At 47.5% G+C, this 23,275-nt stretch overlaps 1 protein-coding gene across 2 annotated transcripts in view; it reads right to left on the reverse strand.

The window, feature by feature from the left end:
• LOC147673963 (NACHT, LRR and PYD domains-containing protein 12-like) overlaps window positions 1-23,275 on the reverse strand; it is a 658,153-nt gene that overhangs the window by 52,009 nt on the left and 582,869 nt on the right. For both annotated transcript variants that reach the window (XM_086945051.1, XM_086945052.1), the window contains exon 9: window positions 16,369-16,533. In XM_086945051.1, the coding sequence (XP_086801177.1) occupies window positions 16,369-16,533 (165 nt within the window). The remainder of the gene's footprint in view (window positions 1-16,368; window positions 16,534-23,275) is intronic.

The raw sequence follows: 23,275 nt of genomic DNA on the forward strand, positions 1-23,275 counted from the left end.
TTTTACAATGTCAGGATGTGGTGTGTAGCTGGCTAGAACCGGCCACGTGGCTCCTGGTCTACCTAGAGGACCGAGCCTGGTTATGTGATCAGTATGTTTTAGGGCGCCATTAAACCAGAGCAGGTGCTCTTGAAATTTAAGTGGAATTTCAATCTCCTCGAAAGGAGCGTACTCTTCCGGAGGTTTCTCTATTTTGTAATAGTGAAACTCTTTTGTTCTAGCGTTTACCGCTGGAAAGTTTATCCATGAATAGAATACCTCTGTCTGCCGATACTCGTGAGCCTCTATCACGAAAATTACTGTACCACCTTGAGGTGTCAGTCCGTTCTCTATAAGTTTTAAAGTTACAGATCTTCTTAAGTGGACCGGGATGATAATAGCATCCGGGTCTGTGTATTCAGGACCTTGCTGAGTCGCATCTGCTGCGGCCCCAGAGGTTCCGTTTTCTGGCATTGTAAAAATGCGAGGTTTGCAGAGTAGGTCTCCAAGGAGACAAAGATTAGGTGCACAATATTTTGGAACACTGTATCCTTCAACGTTGAATAAACCAGAGCTTTACATAGGAATCTCTTCCTACTAAGGTCGGGCGGATTTTAACCTTTCACCCACTCCAGACGTCTATTGGAGTATTTACGGGAGAAAGGGGTCTGTGTGAAATATGCACGACTGAGTTACTCTAACGTCTTGCGTTAGTTTATCGCCTTACCAAACGTTGGGCGCCATGTAGTGTAGTTCCTAGTTTCCCACTAGGCCCTGCGCATTGGAATAACATAAACAGTAGTATCGACGTGGAACTGCAGATATTCCAGGCCTCCACTGACTATGCTAAACTTAATTGGGTTGTGTTACCAACTAGCTCAGAGGTCACTGGAAACTTTCTTCTCTGCATAGGAAGTGATCAGCTTCCTTGGCACAGACAAGAAGGGATTCAGCTTTACAACAACCGTGCAACATGACAACTTTGCTCCTCAGATCAAGAGTCAATCTCTAGGGTTGTGTGAAACAATAGACATGTATTTCACTCAGTCAGTCTAGTGCAGTTTACTTTCACGAGATGTAGAGAATAGAGAGACGGGCGTTTGTCAATAAAGGGTTAACATTTATTGGACAGTCTTTCTTCTCGTACAAGAGAAATGAATTGCCACAATTGCAATAATTGTTATTATAAAAAGTACGTACAGTAAGATAAGTATTGCGAAATAGAACTGTAAAAGCATTGATATGGTTTCTTAGCCATACAATGGTTTAAAAGTAATAAAACATATATACAGTCATATATACATTAGGCTAACATACTCAACTGGTGCTTCTAACTAAGCCTACCCCAGTGTGCCTGACCTAAGCCTAACACGTGAAAGGGGAGTAAGTAAGTAGCTTTAAGTTAAGTTGGTTTTGCCAAGGTTTGTTTCAAGAATTCTCGTCTAAGGGTTTAGTCAACACCATACCTCTGAATAGAATGATGGAGGATTGGTATCTCCTTCAGGGGTCACTCTCGATATCCCAGTCACCCGCGAGGGTAGACCGGAAACGCCGGAGCTGGATTTCTCTGCACGAGAAAGGCAGCGGGTCTCTTCAGCGCGTCGAGGAAGGAGGGGGGACAGCGTCCGCGGGCAGCTGGAATCTGCTGGATGTCTTCGCAGAGGACGGCTGTTCAGCTCCTTAAGCGTACTGCACCATAGTTCGCGCTTTAGCAGCGATAATGGTATCAGCAGCTTCACCACCACAGGGACAGCAGGCTGCAGCGACAGAGTGCTAGATTTACCAACACGGGGTCTTGCAGGCAGCTGGCATCAGCAACAGTAGCTCGCATTGCTTAAGGCAACGTTGGTAATATTTATACCTGACAGGTGCCGGGTTTGACGAAAGTTTGCTGGACATAAGACGTCAATTAAAGATGTCACTAGGAAGTGATAGTTATCAGTTGCTCATTAGAGTTCCATTACTAATCAAAACATAGCAAGCGGGGATTTCCAGGTTTGATGAGTTTTTATCTTGTTGAAGAACTCGGAGTGTTATCTAGGAATATCAGATAGTGACTACTGCTCTGTCATTGCACTAATTGGTCGCAAAGGAAGTGGCAGAGAGAACTATGCTGGAATGTGGCTCTGTTCGTGTGAGGCCAGAGATGACTTTTCAGAAAATCGCACTTGAACGGTTATGCCAATATAGGGAATAAATGGATTTATAGCCGAATAGGGGCATAAGGTCACAGTATCGATCAGGAACCTAGATAAACACGCTTTCCGACACACAGCGTTCCCATGAACTCTGAATTCGGCCTTCAGTTTTGATCAACAAAAACTGCTAAAAGCTTTGGAACTATGTTTTTCCCCGTTCAAGCATTAAAATGTTTTTTTTTGATTTGGACAATTTTTCTAATATTGACCCTTTTTTTGGCACGAACAATTCTTTGCTTAGCGTAAAAACTATTCTTAGAGAACAGAAGCTTCACACTTCTATTTCTAATCACATCTAGAGACATAACAACATTACACCAGCCTCTAGCACATGTTCTTACAATGCATTTTTATGTGATGATTTATCTCGCTTTTCTTCTGTCAGAGATACTTCATGTGTAATTCTTTTTGCATAATCGTTCATTGATTTCATATGCAATAATTTTTTGAATGATTACTATGCTTTAAAAAACGTACAGTACCTAAATTCATGTATTACAAGTACGCCTATTTCGAATGCATTTATGTATTTTGGGGTGGGCAATGTTACACATGCATCTAATTGCTTTAGTTTTAGTAATTTTGATGGACATTAACCTGTGGAGTGGGTGTTGCGTGTTTATCTAGGTTCCTGATCGATACTGTGACCTTATGCCCCTATTCGGCTATAAATCCATTTATTCCCTATATTGGCATATTGGTAGAGCAATATAATTCTCTACAGATTCGCCATCCCTTTGTTCACTCAACCTAAAATGGTATTCGTCCAGAATAGTGGAAATCTTGGGTAGGAAATGCAAGTCAAGTTTTTTATAGCAACATCAAAATAATATAAGCTTACGGCCGTAACTTCATCATCTGTAGATAAATTTGGTAAATTGTCAGAAATCATTGCGTCTCTACTCCTAAACAACATACTAACATTGATGGTTTTTTTTTCCAGGCGTGAAATTATAACCACATACTTCCATATAATTAATTTAAAAAAAATCAGTTTGGACCAAGATATGCTTGGTTCTGCTGGTTAAAGAATTACAGATTCGCCATCCCTTTGTTCACTCAACCTAAAATGGTATTCGTCCAGAATAGTGGAAATCTTGGGTAGGAAATGCAAGTCAAGTTTTTTATAGCAACATCAAAATAATATAAGCTTACGGCCGTAACTTCATCATCTGTAGATAAATTTGGTAAATTTTCAGAAATCACTTGCGTCTCTACTCCTAAACAACATACTAACATTGATGGGTTTTTTTCCAGGCGTGAAATTATAACCACATACTTCCATATAATTAATTTAAAAAAAATCAGTTTGGACCAAGATATGCTTGGTTCTGCTGGTTAAAGAAAAAAGATGGGCGGGAGGAGGGGTGATATTTTGCATAATGAGATACTAGAATGGTATTAGCATCTCAGAATATTAATTTGTGCAATAAAGAATTTACAAAAACATAATAACAGCAATGAATATAGAGCATTTGATGTTTCACAAGTATGTTATGTTAATTGCGATTTGTAGAGCGTTTAGGGCCATATGCATGAACGCATTTTCCCATAGACAAAACCCTTTAGATACATCTGGCCCATAATACCGGCAGGACTCTAAGCGCTGGGAGAGAGTAAGTATCCGATGTGAGACCCGATAAATGAATTAGGCCAGTTGCCACTAGGTCCAATCAATTTTTTTAGGTGCCTTCCAGTACATTGCACGAAAAATATCGTGAAAAAAACAGGCAGAGACAAATATAAAGCAATCTTAAGATAATGCAACTCTTGTCACGAATGAAGAGGAATAATTCAGAGGCAGGAAAAATTTAGATCTAACTTGCTTTACACCGTTTCTATTTCCAATGACTGCACTCAGAGATAACAACTAGAGATGATGGATTCTAAAATAAAGAACATTATTGTTTCACTTCCTGACTATTTTAGTAGTCCTATTTTTATTTTCATTGGCAACACATTACTTCTTTATTGCATGGGACGCACAAGTTACTATTTGTGTAACGATATATCTGTAAGAGACATTAGTTAGTGATAGATTCCTTACCTTAGAATATCCCCAGGCGTCAGACTGGATCCGGAAATTTTGGCGTAGCAATACCCCTGCGCGTCGGTAGGCATCGTCTGCGGCCCCGCGTCCGTCGTCGGCGTCGTTGGCGCCGGAATGACATCGGAGTACTTAGACGCCGCCCATGCGCGCTGACGTAAGTTCTGATACACAGCTTTTCCGCGCCAGATACGCAGAGCCATGATAGAACCAACACTGGTGCCATGAAACTAGGGCCCTGAAAGGGGATGACCTTAACCCTAGATATCGGTTCGCAGAACGGGGAGGATGTGTGGGTCGGTAAGGTATTTATCACTAACTAATGTCTCTTACAGATATATCGTTACACAAGTAGTAACTTGTGCATCTGAAAGAGACACATTAGTGATAGATTCCTTACCTTAGAATAGATACCCCAGCAATACCAACCCCGGTGGTGGGTCTGCGAACCAATATCACACCAGAAAGTCCTGGAGGACGGAACGGCCAAAAATGCCATCCCTCCGGACTTGACTGTCCAGGCAGTAGTGTCTTGCGAACGTGTGCAGCGAGGCCCACGTAGCTGCCTGGCAAATGTCCTGTAAAGAGACTCCTCGGCCCAGGGCAGTTGTTGTTGCCGTGGCTCGAGTGGAATGAGCCCGCAATCCAGCAGGGGGCTCCTTTTTGGCCATGGAGTAACATGCCTGAATACACAAGATGATCCACCGCGAAATGGTCCTCTTGTGTACTGCCTTTCCCTTCTTCGCGCCCACGTAACCAACAAAGAGTTGGTCATCCATCCGGAATTGGCGTGTGCGATCTAGGTAGTAGGAAAGCGCACGTTTTGGATCCAGACGGTGGAGCCTCTCTTCCTCTTTCGAGGGATGCAGAGGCGGAAAGAAGGTGGGCAAAGTAATGGACTGCCCGATGTGGAAGGCCGTGACAACCTTGGGCAGAAAGGAAGGTCGTGTACGCAACACCACCTTGTCCGGATGAACAGATAAGAAAGGTGGAGTAGAAGAAAGAGCCTGGAGCTCACTCACCCTCCTGGCAGAGGTGATGGCGACCAGGAAAGCAGTCTTCAATGTGAGAAGAAGGAGAGGACAGTTATGGAGCGGCTCAAAGGGAGCACACATCAGATAAGTGAGAACAAGATTCAAGTCCCACTGGGGAACAGGAGGAAACATGTGTGTGATGCCCTTCAGAAATCTATTTACAATGGGGGACTTGAATAAGGAAGGCTGATCAGGTAGCCTTAAGAAGGCGGAAAGAGCAGAAAGGTACCCTTTAGGAGTGCCCAGAGCAGAGCCCTGCTGGGCAAGGGAAAGAAGGAAGAGCAGCACTTCAGAAAGGGGTGCAGAGAGAGGATCCACAGCCTTTGCTGTGCACCATGCCACAAATCTGTTCCACCTGCAGGCGTATACCGACTTTGTGGAGGGACGCCTGGCTGCCAGAATGATATCATAGACTTCAGGAGGCAAGTCAAATGGCCTCAACTGTCGCCGCTCAATCTCCAAGCTTGTAGGTGGAGACTGGACAGGTTCGGGTGCAGGACCGTCCCCTGCTGCTGCGACAGAAGGTCCTCCCGAAGAGGCAGACGAATCGGGGGATCGACTGACATGCTGAGTAGCTTGGGATACCAGTATCTTCGTGCCCAGTCCGGAGCCACAAGGATAACCTGGGCCCGGTCGCGCCTGATCTTCTTCAGCACTCTGGGCAGAAGAGGTATAGGCGGAAAGGCGTACAATAGACCGCAACTCCACTCGCGACGAAAAGCGTCTCCGAATGAGTGCCGCCTTGGAAATTCCCACGCGCAGAATTGATGACATAGCGCGTTCTCTTCTGTGGCGAATAGATCTAACCAAGGCTCTCCCCACTGCTGAAAGAGGCCTTGTGCCACGTCCGAGTTCAGACGCCATTCGTGATCCATCATGCACCGTCGGCTGAGTTCGTCCGCCCTGGCATTCAGAGAGCCTGCCAGGTGTTGAACCACTAGGGTCACGCCCTGATGTTCCAGCCATTGCCAGAGGCGCAGAGCCTCCTGGCATAGGGTCCACGACCCCACACCGCCTTGTTTGTTGCAGTACCACATGGCGATGGTGTTGTCGGTGAACACTTGCACTACACTCCCCCGGACAGAGGGAAGGAATGCCTTCAGTGCTAGACGAATCGCCCGCAGCTCCAACATGTTGATATGGAGCCGGGACTCCGCCGGAGACCAGAGGCCTCTGATCTCCGCCTCTCCCATATGGCCTCCCCAGCCCTGGAGGGACGCGTCCGTCACAACCACGTGCTCCGGGTGGGGTAGGGAGAGGGATCTGCCACTGACCCAGTCGCGGTCCGTGAGCTGTCTCGCAGTGCCCTCCGAGATCAAGACATGATCGGACAGGTTGCCCTGATGCTGGGCCCACTGAAACTTCAGGTCCCACTGCAGAGCCCGCATCCGCCACCTGGCGTGATGCACCAGAAGGATGCAGGAGGCCATCAGCCCCAGAAGCCGCGGCGTCAACCTTACCGAGACTCGGGATAACGGCTGAAAGATGGGAATCAGAGCATGCATATCCCAAACCCGCTGTTCGGGCGGGTAAACCCGAAACTGCGCCGAGTCGAGAACCGCTCCGATGAAGAGGAGCTTCTGAGAGGGGCACAGGTGTGACTTCGGCACATTGATGGAGAACCCCAGCAAGTGCAGGAGGTCGGCCGTCGTCTGGAGGTGGCTGAGGACTGTCTGGGGCGAGCCCGCCTTCAACAACCAGTCGTCGAGGTAGGGGAAGACTGACACCCCTTGCCTGCGCAGATGAGCCGCGATCACCGCCATCACCTTCGTGAACACCCGTGGGGCGCTGGTAAGGCCGAAGGGGAGCACGGTAAACTGAAAGTGCTCTTGGCCTACCGTGAACCGCAGGTAACGCCGTTGGGCCGGCAGGACAGGGATGTGGAAATAAGCGTCCTGCAGGTCCAACGCTACCATCCAGTCTTCCGGGTCCAGGGCAGCCAGGACCTGAGCCAAAGTCAGCATCTTGAACTTCTCCTTCCGGAGGAAGCCGTTGACGTTCCGCAGGTCCAAGATAGGGCGTAGGCCCCCTTTGCCCTTCTTGGGTACCAGGAAGTAGTGGGAGTAACATCCACACCCTACTTCTGGCCCAGGAACACGCTCGATGGCCCCCTTGGCCAAGAGGGCCGTGACTTCCTCTTGTCGAAGTTGCAAGTGATCCCCCGACACGCGGTGGCATTGCGGTGGCATGGATGGAGGGGACGCCTCGAAGGGGAGGGAGTAGCCCCTTCGGACGATCTGCAGCACCTACCTGTCCGAAGTGACTGTTCGCCAGTGGGAGAGGTGATGGCGAACCCTGCCTCCCACAGGCGTCACATGGGCCTGAAAACTCGGAAGGTTTCAAGGCGGGTGCTTTTGAGGGAGGTGTCGACTGGCCTCGCCGTGGTCTCCGACCGCCGCCGCCACGGCGGTTTCCACGTCCGCCACCGCGCTGTTGAACATTCTGCGGCGCGTGGCTGGCAGTACGTGGGGGGGCTCCCCTTCCGTGGCCACGAAAGGAGCGAAAGGCACCCGATTGCTGGCGTGGGCCGTGAGGCCCAAGGACTTGGCCGTAGCCCTGGAGTCCTTGAAACGTTCCAGCGCATGGTCTGCCTTGTCGCCGAAGAGGCGACGGCCATCAAACGGCAAGTCCAGGAGTGTGGCCTGGACATCGGCCGAGAAGTTGGCGGACCTCAACCAGGCGTGGCGTCGAACCGCCACTGTCGTTGCCATCGCCCTGCCCAGTGAGTCCGTTGTATCCAGCCCACACCGGATAGAAAAACGTGATGCATCACGGCCCTCGGCAAGGGCTTGGCCAAGTTTAGCCTGGACCTCCTCCGGGCATTGTGGCAGCACCTCCGCAACCGTATCCCACAGAGTGTGGGTGTAGCGGCCCAAGAGACAGGCGGTATTCACAGACCGCAGCCCTAAGCTAACGGACGAGAATACCTTTTTCCCGAACTGTTCGTATCTCTTGGATTCCCTGTCGGTCGGGGCCGACGGGAATGCGGTCTGGGAGTTGGAGGCCTGGATGACCAGGCTCTCGGGGTGGGGTGGGTGGACAAAAAGCATGGGTCGCCCGGGGCCGGGCAGTAGCGTCTGGCCACGTTCCTATCCACAGGCGGACCTGTGGCGGGCTTGGACCAAGTGCCCACAAGAACGTCACACAAGGCCTCATTGAACGGCAGCAGAGGCTCACTGGAGCTTGCCTGCGGTTTGAGGACCTCTGTGAGGAGGTTAGTCCTCACGGCCGCGACTGGGAGCTTAAGGTTCAGGGCCTTAGCTGCCTTCGTCAACACTACGCTATATGTAGAGCCCGCCTCCGAAGCCACAGTCGGAGGGGAGCTAAATCCAGTGTCTGGCGAAGTGTCAAGACCACTGGCCTCCCCAAGCTCATATGTCCAGTCCTGTTGAGACTGGCAATCCAGTGCCAGAGGGTCCTCTGACTCCTCCCAATCTTCCTCGTCACCTGTATCCTGTAAACCAGGATTAGTAGACAGGGCCTCCTCGTGGAGATAAAAATCCCCAAAGGCCGACGGAATCGGCGCCCAGCGGCGCCCTTCCGGCGCCTGAGTCGGACCGCAGGAAACATTGTGGGTGGCAACCACAGTGGGCGCTAGGGGTGACACCCGTGGGGACGGCGCCGGTGAGGTCGTAAGGTTGACCGGCGACGCCCCGGATCCGGAGCCGGATCCGGTGAGGTCCTGCGGCGCCGAGACCGAAGTCGCCGGCGGCGTCGGGGCCGAAGCACCCGGCGGCGTCGGAGCCGAAGCACCCGACCCGCTAGGACCTCCGGTTGGGGCCAATGAGCCCGAAGGCGCCACTGGACCCGAGTGAGGAGGGAGGGACCTCATGGCCATGAGGCACCGCTCGATCTCCTCTGGCGTTGCGCCGTGCCCAGGGACCCGGAGGTGTGGGGCAGGCGGCGACGCTTGCGACACCCGCGGAGCCGCGTGGGCAGTGTCGTCCGAGCCCACGGCCGCATCGTGCGATCGTTGGGTTGGGCCGGAGGATCGATGAAGTTGCTCCGACCTCTCATGCCTCTTACCTGAGGACTTGGAACCTGACGACCAGTGTCCACTCCCGGAGCTCCGATGACTCCGACCTCGCGACCTGTCCCTCGACCTCCCTTGGGACCGGGACCGGGACCTGGAGCGGCGCGGGCCGACTGCCTCAGCTCGAGTCGCTTGCGGGACCGCTCCCGCCTAGCCTTCGACCTCAGAGCCCGGCAGTCGGAGCAGGTTCCATCGTCATGGTCGAGGCCTAAGCACTTCAGGCACCGGCGATGGGGGTCCGTGACCGACATCAGTCGATCGCACTTCGAGCAGGGCTTGAACCCGGGCATCCCTACCGGCACCGATAGAGTAGAAGACTCGCAAAAAAGAGTGATCAAAAGATCAAAAAAGTTCAGTCAAAAATTGACTGGGGGTAGAGCTTCTCCGGATCTGCGCTAGCTGGCGCGGAAAAAAGAAGAACTGACGTCAGCGCGCATGGGCGGCGTCTAAGTACTCCGACGACGTCATTCCGGCACCAACGACGCCGACGACGGACGCGGAGCCGCAGACGACGCCTACAGACGCGCAGGGGTATTGCTGCGCAAAAATTTCCGGATCCCGTCTGACGCCTGGGGATATTCTAAGGTAAGGAATATATCACTAACGTGTCTCTTTCAGATTGCGTTGTTTAAACTTAAGGGAAGCGCTCTCCGTTTTCCTTTGCTAAGAAGTAAGGAGCACATGAAATCCTCCAGATTGGCTCCTAAAACACGCATTCCGCAAGATTCCAGATGAGAATGTGCGCGCGCAGAAGACTCTCTCAAACGCTGGGTACCGAGGCAGGTGCATGTGTGGCAAGTATAATGACAGTGCTTGTCTCGTGCTGAAGTTGAAACTTTGGAAAATGGCTTGAATGTACACAGCGAGATGTTGTAATCTTAACCAAATTCCATTAATGTTTGAATTCCAGTAAAAACTTCCCTCGATGCTAATGTTGCCAGGAAAAAGTGAAAGCTGCTTAGAATGATGAAAGCTACTCTAGCAACAGCCAACAAATCACAGAGAACAGCAGAGGAGAGATAGGAGCTCACTGAGACAGCACTGCAAGTGTTAAAGGAACTCTGAAGAGATGGAAATAAAAATTGTTAATAGAGCTGAAAGAGCTAAAAGGACACAGTACCCCTTTCCTTTTTTGTGCTACACGGGTAGGCTTGTAGTCCTGTTTTGCACTGTTACTCCAGTGTTGTGCTGCAGTCTACTAGTGACATTCAATGTACAAGCCATGGGTCACTTTGCACTAATATATACTGGGGATTTAGAGGCAAGTTAAATATGCTAATTAGGAGCATAGGCAATTTAGATGTTTTAGGAGTCACAGCACATGCACTAGGCTCTGGTTAGCAGAGTCCCAGTGCACAGAGTAAAAAAAAAAAAGTAGCATCAGTCCAGAAAAATAGGGGGTGATCAAGCAAAAAGAGACATGCTTCTATTCACCTGACTTCAGTATCTAGTTAGCTAACATCCTACCACAGAAATGCAGACGGCACATTTCCACTGTCTGGGGAAGCTATCCTCATCCTAAATGTTGTGCCATATTGAATCAGGAGCAGAGTACTCAGACTCATACCAGACGCAAAGTCGTACTACAATACATGTACTTCTCCCTGCACATAAAATAACTTGGCACACACACAGAGAATGTCAATGAAAGCCTCAGGCTTTTACATAACAGCAGAACTTTACACAAAGGGGTCAGTGCATCAAATGCTCACTGACAGAGAAAAATATCCTGTTAAACTATAAAATACAATACTTGATATGCTGCCACCACTGCCTTACGGATATACTCAGGACATGGACAGTAGCCCATTGACTCTATTAGGCAGTGGCGGTCTGTAGCTTTTGGAAGGAAGGGGGCGGACGGGATGCACTCTCACTCACACGCACACATACACATAACACTTAAAGCAATGTGTTCACACGCACGCACGCAAACACATTCATTCACAACACTCTTCACCAAACATTCATACCTACACGCATGCATGTACACAAACACATCCATTCACAACCCGCTTCACCAAACATTCATACATACACGCATGCATGTACAAAAACACATCCATTCACAACACTCTTCATCAAACATTCATACATACAGGCAGGCACACACGCATCTAACAGTTTAAAAAAAAAAAAAAAAATTACCTGCAGCCAGCTGTGCCTCGAAGGTTGTAGAAGGCTTGGGACTGCTGCCTTTCCTCATTGGCTGACCTACGGTCACCCAATGAGGTAAGGCAGCAGTCCCAACTTCATCACCGAGTGGGACGGGGTCAGTGAGACTGCTAACCCCACCCCACTCTGTGATTAAGTGTCACTGATTGACACTCTACCCTGAGCGCTTCAGGGCTTAAAACTGAAGTGCCCAGGTGCGAGGCAATCAGTGATGCTACCCTTCGTCACTGAGGGGAGTGCCTCTTGGACCTTTGCTAAGCAGAGGACGTCACGCCCACAGGAGCTGAGACTTCCTCAGCCCAGCAAAGTTCAGCTCAGGCAGCCAGGAGCCTGCGCTAAATTCTGTTCATGAGGGGCGAAAGGTGGAGGGGTGTGGATCTTCAGCCCCAAGGGACCGGCTGGTCCTGCTATTAGGACATGTTTGGTGCGCCCCTCCAGGTCACAGAACAAGTCCTGGACTTTGCATTGTCATGGAAAACTTATGCTTATGTTTCTGCAGGCACACTAAATTAGCAAATAAAACTTAGGATACCAGTTTGACATGCAGTGGGCCCTCAGGGCAGGAATACATATCCATGTACCATGCAGGGAACATTCCTGCCCTAACACAAACATAACCATTACTACTCACTGCAAAGACCAAAAGGGAAGCAAGAGAAAATGGACCAGCATTGCAAAGACATGCCTGGATAACGCCTAGACTGGAGGAACACAACAAACTGACATAGTAGCCCCTTAATCCAAAATCCCAATGATCAAGACACACGTTGGAGGGCGTCCATAGATCAGAGGATTTATTAAAGAAGCACTGGCGTTGCCAATAGGTCTCGCAGTAGGAAAGTTGGAGCTATTGGTTTTGTATATGACATTTTATATTTATATATCGTTATTGGCATTGTCAATAACAATATATAAATATAAAATGTCATTTACAAAACCAATAGCTCCAACTTTCCAAATGCGAAACCTATTGGCAACGCCAGTGCTTGTTTTCTTTGCTTAACAACTTCAGTCCGCCCTCCCCCACGTCTTTAAGAGAAGCAGCCAACCGTCAATGGAAAACGTGTGGGGACGGAGAGAGAGAACTCTATATATTTCTTTTAGTACCTGGGTCAAATATACAGCACTTCTATTAACAGGTCCTGGCTCAATCCTGAGACTAGGCTGGGAAGCTCTTATTTGCAGAGAGGGGAGACTGCTCCCGCTGCTGCAGGCATTTCGAGGAGGTAGGCAGGGTCACTGCGGGCTATTTTTTTTATTCACGGTGGGTAGCAGGGGGGGCTTTACTGTTGCACAATTGATGGCCTGAGTCACCTACTTGGCCTGTTAGTGACACTGGTGCATGAGGCATTGACAGTCCTCCCTCGAGCCTCGGGCCATGCTGAGCTGGAGTCGCTGTTGTGGGGGGGAGGGGCACTGCAATGCCGGTGTGGGCTTCCTTCAATGCTGGGGCGGCAGGGCAACTTGTCTTTCATCCGCAGTTCACCCAGTCAATGCCGTTTGGTGGTGTCGCTTCAAACAGGGGCTGCAGCAGCCTTCTTTTTATTGCAGACCATGCCTTTCCTTGTGGGCGCTTCTCCTCGTAGCTGCAGGGTAGATGCGCGATGTCAGCAGATGGTGAGTGGAAGTCGCTCTGTAATGGGGGTGTGCATTGCAGCGTCAGTCCAGTCTATGTGCTTAATTTTTTACTTTCAGGAAACTGCGCTGTTCTTCTCACCTCTCTGTGATGCCAGTCCACACTCCCCTCTCGCAGTGGGGGACTGGTGCAGCTTGTCCTTTGGTGGGTCCCATCTCTTCTCCCAAGCAGGCACCTTATATGTGGGAGTGGGGGGCTTATTCAATATTGTTGCGGCACACCTCAAACATCAAGGGTGCCCTCTGTCGCTGCTGCACTCTCCCTGTCTGGATTCTCTTGCTGCCGGACCGGTTAGCACTACTGCTTCAGGGGCCTTATCGGTGGATGAAGTTGGGTTTGTTGGGTGGCCGTGCCCTGTCAGCCTCGGTTGCCATCAAGTTGCCAGCAGATGTTGCTGTTGGTGGTTGTTGATGTACAACGAAGCCACAGTTGTGGCTTATTTAGCTTAAGCAGCTGACAGGCACTGATAAAGATAGACAACGAGAGCTTAAGAAAGAAGGTTTAGAGGGAAGGTGGGCAGAAAGCCTGCATTCCTACTTTTAACAAGAGCGGCCGGGAAACTGAAAGTACGGCCGGCCAGCCATGAATAATTAGGGGAGGAGAAGCCGCAGAGCACACGCCAACCAGTCCAGGGCAGGGTAAAGGGGATGTTGCTTTTCCACAAAAGGCTTCCTGTTTACCCAAGCATTTGAGCCAGGCAACCTCCTCTTCGTCGCTGAATGCTGCCATTGTTTCAGCATATAAATGCATATTTCACGGCTTCTTCCATGCTCGAGGTCACTGCTTTTATTCACAATATCCTTTCGCCCACAAGATCCATTGGAAGCAACGGGTACGAGCAAATTCGGAACGTCTGTTTACCCCTGCAAGTTTCTATAAGCAGGCAACAGCAAGGTCAGCTGGCCTCGAGAAAACTAGACACAATCTGGTCGGTCCTTTGGCTGTAACCTGATCCGTGAAGAAGGCGCCAGCCCCGGGCTTAGTCTTATCGGAAATGTGTTATTTTTTTGAATTTTTTTTTAGAATAGGAAATGCTCAATTATTTTGTTAAGATAGAAGGAGCGAGCGAAATATGCAATCTCCCAATCAAAAAGGCCAAACATTATTACACCGTGGCAACATGGACTATAGAAGGTTCTCACCGCTGGCAGGCGGCAGCCTGTTTGCATTGAAGGAGTTTGCGTGTGGGTGTGAAATCATCCGTGTGAGGTTAACCTTTCAGACGTATATTTTCACTCACATTAGGAAGGAGTTCCACTGCATAACTTTGCATTTTACAACAAATCACGCTCCATTAAAGCAAAGTTTGTCAAAGAACGTCAATGCAGTAAGCAGTAAAACATATAACGCGATTCCATCTTTCCCCGTACGTACACATTAGCCAGCAGTGAGGCTGCGCACGTAATTGCACCTTAAATACATAGTATCTCCCTCTAGGACCTATTTGTGGTTTTGTTTTGTGCAGTCAAGTCTCGCGGGGCGAGGGGGATTCAATGGCTTTACAGAGACTCCGTCACAATACGGGTAACATTAACATGCAGCACGGGTGCAGGCAGGAATATCACTGCATGCAATATTTTCTGCATAACACAAACACTGGAGTGAAAAGTATATAAAATACTATGAATTGTAGCACAGCGTTCGACGGAGCACAATATTCAGTATGCCCAGCAAAATAGTAGGGCAGTTCAAATCGCCCAAGCAAGAGATGTTTCCGGAGAGGTTTTTAGATCATGTTTTAAAGGCCTTCTGAGAAGCGCATATCTGGAGTAAGGAGGAGGGGAAACTTCTAAAATGTTTGGGCGAGCACTGAGAAAAATTGTACTGCGTTGCTGTGACTCTTCAAACATGGCGTTTACTGTTGAGTCTCGGAGCGCCAGAGAAGAGTTTTTCCCGAGATGCTTGTGTACTCGGGAGATCCACTGAGCAATAGTTGATGCACAAAGCAGACCATTTAGTAGATGAACCTCGCTTCGAAAAGGTGCCCATAGAATGTGTCCGGACTAATAAACAGCTGTGACGATGCCCTTTAAGTACCATCGAGTAGGGATGTGTCGTATTTAGAGATTTTATCACTGACAGAAGCTCAAGTTAGACACGAAAGTTCTTAGCCATGTGATTAATGTGGCTATGGAGCTTACGCTTCTTGTCCCGGACTAAAAAAAACATGCATTTAAGGCACATAAAGTTGCGAAAAAAAACCTGAGAAACTAAAATAAATGAAAAAAATGGGTGAGAAATAGAAACAACAGCTGTAGGGAAACTGAAAGTATGGCCGGCCGGCCAGCCATGAATAATTAGGGGAGGAGAAGCCGCACAGCACACGCTGGGAGAAGCCCTTTGATGTGCTGTGCGGCCGTGAAAAAATGCAATTAGGAGGGAGGGAGGGAGGCTGATGCGCGTGCTTGTTTGGTCATGTGATTCACGTGAACTCAAAGAAAACCGCACCAAAAAGCCCTTGGTTTGACGAGCATTTTGAGCACTTGAATTCTCGCTCCGCTCAATGCGCATGCGCACATTGATAGGTCGCGAGACCTTAAAATAAGCCTAGGTGACTACAAATTCAGAAACCCAGACATTTTTGGGACTACATATATAAGGCTTCTTCATGGCTCCTGTGGACATTTAATAGAGATAATCAAAACAGCAAGCAGAAGCATTTATACGCATTCTTCTGCTTATCAATGTGTTGAAATTATGTAGAAAATGTAAAAGTCATGTACCTTAAAAATGGTTTCACTTTTTATATTTTTTAAATGCATTGCAAATGTAATTTCTGTCTGACACGATAGGCCATTGGTCGAAAGAATTTAAATAAAACTCTGTTACCCAGTTTAATGATTCTAATTTTATCAACCTTGTAGGTGCCACGATTCGAGATAATACCTTTACAAGCTTCAACTCGATGAGCCACTGAGGTGATCCAATTAAATTGCATTAAAGGAAAAAATATAGCAATTTGTGTGATCTCTGGCTATAGAATAGTGCACCTATAGTAATTGAAAAAGATTTAAAATGCTGACGCTACCATTGGCTGAAAGGAATCAGTGATTTTTATCACAGATCTGATTTGTTTGAGCCCTCATCGGGTGAGCATGTCAGCGGAATGAGGAAAGGTTTACAAACCAAACTGAATGAGAAGTGAAGCCTAAAAATCCACACACAACACTGCATCTGCTGCATAACTTCTTCTGCTAATCCAGTATTTGAAAGGCGAATATATCTCAAACACTGCCATAGAGAGGTTTATTAGGGCAGAATCCTACCTTATTTCAGTCAGGCTTGTGCAAGTCAGAATTAGGTATTGTATGTCTCCAGCACATTCATCAGTGAAGAGATTTCCTCTGAGGTCCAGCGTCTTCAGACTCCCACTGTTAATGATGTTAAGCAGTGTCGGACAGCTCTGGTCGGACAGACCATTCTCCTGGAGGCTACAGTACAGAAACAAACAATGAGAAAAGCCTTGTGATCAATCACCTTAAAATTGATGCAATTCGTGGCACTCAGAGACGTGATGTAAAAATGTGCAGGCTCCACAGAAGGCTGACACCCTTCAGGAACCGCAACTGATACAGACATTTGCACATTTGCACATTTATGGTACGGCAGAACTTCATCGCCCTCGCAACACATTTTCCAAATGAAAGCGCATCAACTTTAGCTGAATTTCTTTTCAGGTTTCTTTAAAACTTAGATTTCGGGGAACAGCCATGACAACGCGGGGATTACCCCGCACTGCCATTTCAACGCGGGGATTACAGCGAAAGTCGTTACAACGACTTTCGCTGGAGGGCGCTGTTGGAAAGGGAATAGTTTAATTTTCTATCCAACACCTTCCCTACTGTCAACGTGGGCTGGAGTTGGAATAGAAAATTAAACTATTCCACTATCCAGCGCCCTCCAGCGAAAGTCGTTGTAACAACTTTCGTTGTAATCCCCGCGTTGTAATGGCACGAGTGGTAATACCACGCGTTGTCATGACATACAACCTAGATTTCATCCGAAATAATTTTGTATGCGCACTTCAACATCAAGTAGGCATTTCTGCAGGCCTTAAAAGCAAAGGTACTTGGCAATAAGTACTTTGAAATATATATATAACCTTTAGCGTACAAATTCAGTTCTACCTCAACACATTGTTTATTCAAGGCTTATACAAGCAATAGGTATGCATGCACTATACTGGCCTGTATACAATGACATGTATGTGTAATTCATTCGGTGGCAATCTATTAGTATGCATATTAAGTACAGTCATATATTCGTGAAATCTTATGCTTTAAGGTGTCCAGTTTTTAATGGTGGTGTATCGTCCAGATATACCAGTTTATACATACACCACATTATAGTGTCTTTTTAGTACTTTGGTGAATAATGAGGAGAAATATCTTTATTTCTCCTCATATTTTTTTGCATACAAAGATGAAATGCCTTTAATGACTGTTTTTGTGCAGGAAGGTGTCCCTTCATGCACAAAATAATCCTGAATGATACTCAGACACCCTTGCACTATGGCGCAAAGTGCCGGAGTTGGCCCTAGGCAGCACACAGTACTCCAGCACAAGGAGAGAGCAGAAATGCTCCATATCTTTGTAACTATGGAACATTTCTGCTCTCTCACTTTCCCGCAAAGAAGCACAGCAACTTTGTCGGCGGTGACGTCAGACGCTAAACGCTGACCATGAGGAGGAGGAGGAGGAGAAGCTGCTGCTGCCGCAATCGGCTTCCCGCAACCTCTCACAGCCTCTACAGCCTGCCTCACGGGCACAGTGAGGTCAGGAAGAACCAGAGTGACCATGCCACCCAGGACAGGGGGGAGAAAAGGAAAGAAACAAAACCCCTGCACTCAGCACAGCGCTGAACCAAAACTCATTGCAACAGACCAGAACCAAAGTGAGATAACAGCACGGACGGGACTTACCAGTGTTACATACTCCAACCAACCCAAAATGTATACAAAATGTAACTTTCTAAATGATGCATGTTCTGTCCTTTACTCCACAACGCAACCCTCAAAGGCCTGCAAACTCCGCTGCAACTCCTACATTCGCAAGCACCTGCCCCAAGTACATCGCCCTGAGAAAATATGCTGGACTCTAGGGCAACACAGCAACAAGGCCAGCAACTCCAGATCAAGCCTCATTCTCCAATGCACTCAGTGGGGGTGCTAGCAGCAGGCACTAGATCCCCTTTGGTTCCTGCTGGAGAGCCAGTGTATTCAGGGCTCCCTCCAGCAACAATTAGCCAACAGGGCTGCTTACAGGAGATTCCTATCATGGAAGGCAAGATCCAAAAAACTTCTGTGCCACTACTACCACCTGGTGTCAGGGCTGGGGTAAGTGTCACCAAAAATAACAAGGATGTGAGTGACGCTATAGAAGCCTCAAGTAGAGTAAACGGGGATCGAATCATTGACGTCAACTCCAGCCACACATTTAATATGACTACCCGTATCCATAGCACCCCCATCCAAACATCTCATTTATCAAACGTAAAATCGCCAACTACCCCACTACTCTTCACCCAAGGGAGTCCGCTTATTCAAGAAGGAGGACCACAAGCAGGGATTCCGGACCCAAATCAGAAAGAGGATGGGAAGGCGATTATCTCCTACTTGAACACTCAAGAATGGGAAGACATGCTCACCACTTACTAATCAGACCAGGTACAAAGGGAGCACCCTCCCCAAGAGCTTCCCCGTAAACCATCTCACATGGATCAGATCAAAAACGACCTAAAAGAGAGTGTGCAAACAAAGGAATAAACTGCTGGTACATGGAATTCCTTAGCTCAATTCAACTGGCTATTTATGCACTGCAATTTCAGTCAGAAAAGATGGAAATCCAGCTTACACTACTGAATACGTTGCCAGTCTTCACGGCAGGCATCGACGAGAAATTGGTATACCTGAACGGCCTGATGAAGAGAGTGCAATCCGACACTCACCTCAGCTGCAACTGCGACCAGATCGTCGACAAATTATCCACTCTGCCCTCAATGCCAAGTAGCATGATGAAGGACTTCAAAAGCGCAACAACGGGAAACACAAATAAAGGCGGAGGATCATCAAAACTAAATGCTAAGCAACACCGCCAACAGAAAAGGAACGGGCGCAACCAAAAGCCCCCATAAATGCAATAGCCTAGTTCTCCATCTTCTCAGGTTCTCACAACAAACGGGACATTAACTTAGGCGACTCAAGTGTTCTAAACCAAGCACAATCGTCACTGACCATCTCCAACAATTCCCTGGAACAAGGTGGTGTCCCAAAACAGACATACGCAGCCAGGACACACACGGAAATTGGAGAAGAAAATGGACAAGAAACCCCACCAGGGGCTAGTGCAGATTACAAAGAAGAAAAAAGGCAAGGTACTACAACCATCCCCCTAATAAAAAATACAGACAGAGGCCACAGTCAACAGTTAACACACTGCCAAGACCCGAGGGGAGAGACATGGGTCTTATTCAATAACCCTGCACACCCCCAACAGTCAAGTGTAGAGGCGGCAACTCTGGTGCCCCAAGGTCAACTGAAATAAAGTACAAAGACACTAATATGAGCTCAAACAACGGTCCCAGAAGAGGAGGCATTGGAAAGATAGACAGGCCAAACCAAGACACACTGCTCTAAGAGCCCAAATGGCCTCTTCCACCAACCAATGACTGCCCCAGCTGGAGCCTCCTGGATAAAGGGGCTCAGGATAGTGTGCAAGATTCAAAATAAATACCCCCAAGCTGACAACATCTAAGGCAAACCCAACGAACTCTACGGCAGGAGCATCAAGCAATCAAGTGGAAATCCAGTACAAAGAAGCAACTAGCTTCATAGTACAACCCGAACGATGCCCACAGCAAATCTACATCTGCTGGCAACACAAACACCAAGAACCAGGCAGCAAGAAATACAGGCTTTGGCATTCTACCCCCTATACACTTCCAAGGGCCATTAGGATACATTAAATTGGGGTACTATTTTAAGATTATTGAAGGCAATCCCAAATCTTGCCAACATAAACTCAAAGGATCTACTCTCCATAGAGTTTATATGAACTGCCAATCCTCAGAGACCAGAGTCCACGAAGACAATGTGTACCTCAAGAGAAACTGCAGCGATAATCCCAGCAGAACTGGGCACATACCAAGACTGGGGTATTGATATTGCCCCCTTCCAAAAAGTAGCCTACCCATTTCCATTATTAAGTAAAGTAAGCAATGGACCAAAAATACACCATGAACACTCAAACTGCGTACTCAGAGGAGCTCGGGGTAGATCTCGACAACAGAGTGCTAGTAGCCAGCTGGACAGACAAGAAACACCACGGATGGCCACCGCCTCCACAAATCAAGGATTCAGCAGGAAAGTAATATACCGTACTATAATTACACACTCAGCGGAGGACTGACGCTAGTCAGAGGACGAAGCACACAGCAGGGCAAATGAGACCCCATTTAGACTATGCTTGTGGAACATCAATGACCCAGATTTCCTGAGCTATGTCAGAACTTTTGATATAATCTTGCTGCAAGAAACCTGGCTCACGGATCCTCAGCACATTCAGGGCTACATGCGCTGGGTTACACTAGCGACAAGGAGCGGTAGATTCGGGGGCTTGCCACCTACTTATCCACGATGAGGATACCTTCAGCAACTCTCATGGGCTAAACGTCAACTGCAATAATAGTAGTTACAATTACCATCTTCCTCCAGGACGAAAAACAGAGGTGTGCCTGATCAACTCATATGTTCACCCCAAAAGTAAAGTGAGAGATTACAAAACTCACTGACCAAGTTTCAAAATACGTAACAGGGGTGAAAACACAGACGTTTATCCTGGCAGGGGACCTAAACCAATATTTCTATGGCTCAGCACAAGGAGAGGATGGAATTAAAAAACTATACAATGCACCATCTGTACGGATTCTGCTTACCAGGAGCATAACCAAGAACTCAACATCTTGAGGTGGAGTGGCCAAGGATGTCAACTTTAAATGCTACAAGTTAATCCTTTGATGGAACCTCTAGCGCAGGTGCTTAGAAGGGACAATACGAGTCCCAGAACTTTGAAAATAAAATTGTCTTGTATGCACATTATATCATCTTGTACCCTAAAGATCAAAATATAATGTTACCCTTTATGGAAGAAATCACTGACAATACTGGGGCTTTTTGGGGATAATTACTTGGCACTCAAAAAATACGAAGCACAGTAGCCGATCCAAGATTATATATTTGGGCATCACAATGATGCAAAAACTGGAGAAAATACCAAAAATCAACAAATGCAGACAATAAGAACCTGATGATCTCTCAAAATACCTGGCAAAGACAATTGCCAACGTTGGAGCATGCCGAACTTGTGGCAAATGTCTTTAAGTTTTCTTTAGTCTACCATTAAATCTCCGGCCTTAAATAAGAACTATTGTTATACGCTCCATAAAATATATCTGAAGAAGACCACATTTATCAAAGGGTGAGAACCAAGCTGTAAAAGGGGCGGGCACATAAGCGCAGATGACAAACATGTTTGTAACCTGTCCCACGGTTGATAAATTCTGGTAGAATGTAAGCGACATATTTTCAGAAATTCTTTCTTTGAGCATCAAGGTAAGTCTCTACTTGATTTCTTTTCAACTGATGCTCAGCTCAATGCTCTTGATCTCTATCCCAAAAGAGACTTCTCTTTGTTATGGTGCTTCTCGTGAGGAGAGAGATTTGTGTAAATTGGCGACAGCCTGATCTTCCTAAAGTTCACCAGTGGCTGCAATCAGTAGATAAAGTGAGAACATTTGATTTGAAGTTCAATGCAAGTAGCAAAGCAATATATCTATGTTCTGGGTATTTGAAACAGGGAACACATATTTATAGTTAGTACAGGTCCTATGATTAACAAGCATTCTCTGAAATAATCAGCTGAATAGATCTACCCTAGTCTGACCATTCAGCAGAACCAACATTCAGATGGATAAGGGCAGTTTGTTATTGGACAAGCATAATCTGAATGTTAATAAGGAAAAATAAATTTTTTTAAAACATCACCATTACTGCTTCAGCCCAGCCACACTATCTCCTGTCCCATCTGTGTCCCTTATGCCCTCCTTTCTAATTTCTTAATTCTCTGTTTAGGCTAAGCCAGTACCCTATGCCCCCCTCTGCCTACCATCCAAATGCACCCCGTGCCAATCCCATTAGGTCTGCCTTTATTGTCAGACATTTAAATTATGCATCTTACAATGATCACACCCACAGCATAAGCCCTTCTTGAACAAGCACATGTAGATACCAACATATCTGAAATGGAGATGTGTGTGTGGGGTGAAAGCATTTGATGACATACTAGACTGTGACACTGCGGCCATATCAATGAGCATTGCCACAACTGTGCCACTGTAGACATATTCCACTCATATATCCAGATACATTGCTGTATTGAAAACTACTTCCCCCTACCTACACTTTGCTTTGCAGTTGTGACTAAATGTGAGCGTGTTTCACCAGAAAATAGTAAAAAGTTATACACCTTTGCAAATGGTTTCCTAAACTTCAACTTGTATTGTTGATTGGTTTTCAGCATGACACATCGCACAGACCTGCAATGAGCTCCCTGCACCACCCTTCCCATGTCCATATTTGATATTTTCCCGATGACGGTTTCCATGGGCATTCGCGATGTCCCTCTCAACAATGTCATTTCTGAAGCATCATGATCCTAGGACTGTTGAGTACATGCCTTCATGGGGACATACTGATTGTGCATTGGCACTGGCTTCATGACCCCTCTAGTAGCATCTTTCCCCAACACATACATGTACCAACTAGTGGTGGGCGGGACTATGGTATTTGTTGTTCGTGTCCCAGGTACTGTCATTCACATGTAGTCCTCACATAGCATAATATATAACACAACCCAGCCCTGTGCATTCACACCTCCAGGAACATGCTTTTCAATTTGCTAGAACTTGTGTGCACATGCCTTGTTGCACCAGGGTGCCTCAATGCTCCACTCATCCACTGATGACCTCAACCCCCTCGAGATCCAGGATGGGGAGCGCCGCCTACTCCCATTGGTTGTGGAACATTTGGGGTCCGGGTGCGGGTCGTCTCCCAATGCCTGGGTCTTTCTGTCACGACTTTATGGACCAGAAATACGACACTTTTTTGCGCTCGCAACC

The sequence above is a fragment of the Lissotriton vulgaris genome, chromosome 12, assembly GCF_964263255.1.
Source record: "Lissotriton vulgaris chromosome 12, aLisVul1.2, whole genome shotgun sequence".
In the NCBI taxonomy this organism is placed as follows: domain Eukaryota; kingdom Metazoa; phylum Chordata; class Amphibia; order Caudata; family Salamandridae; genus Lissotriton; species Lissotriton vulgaris.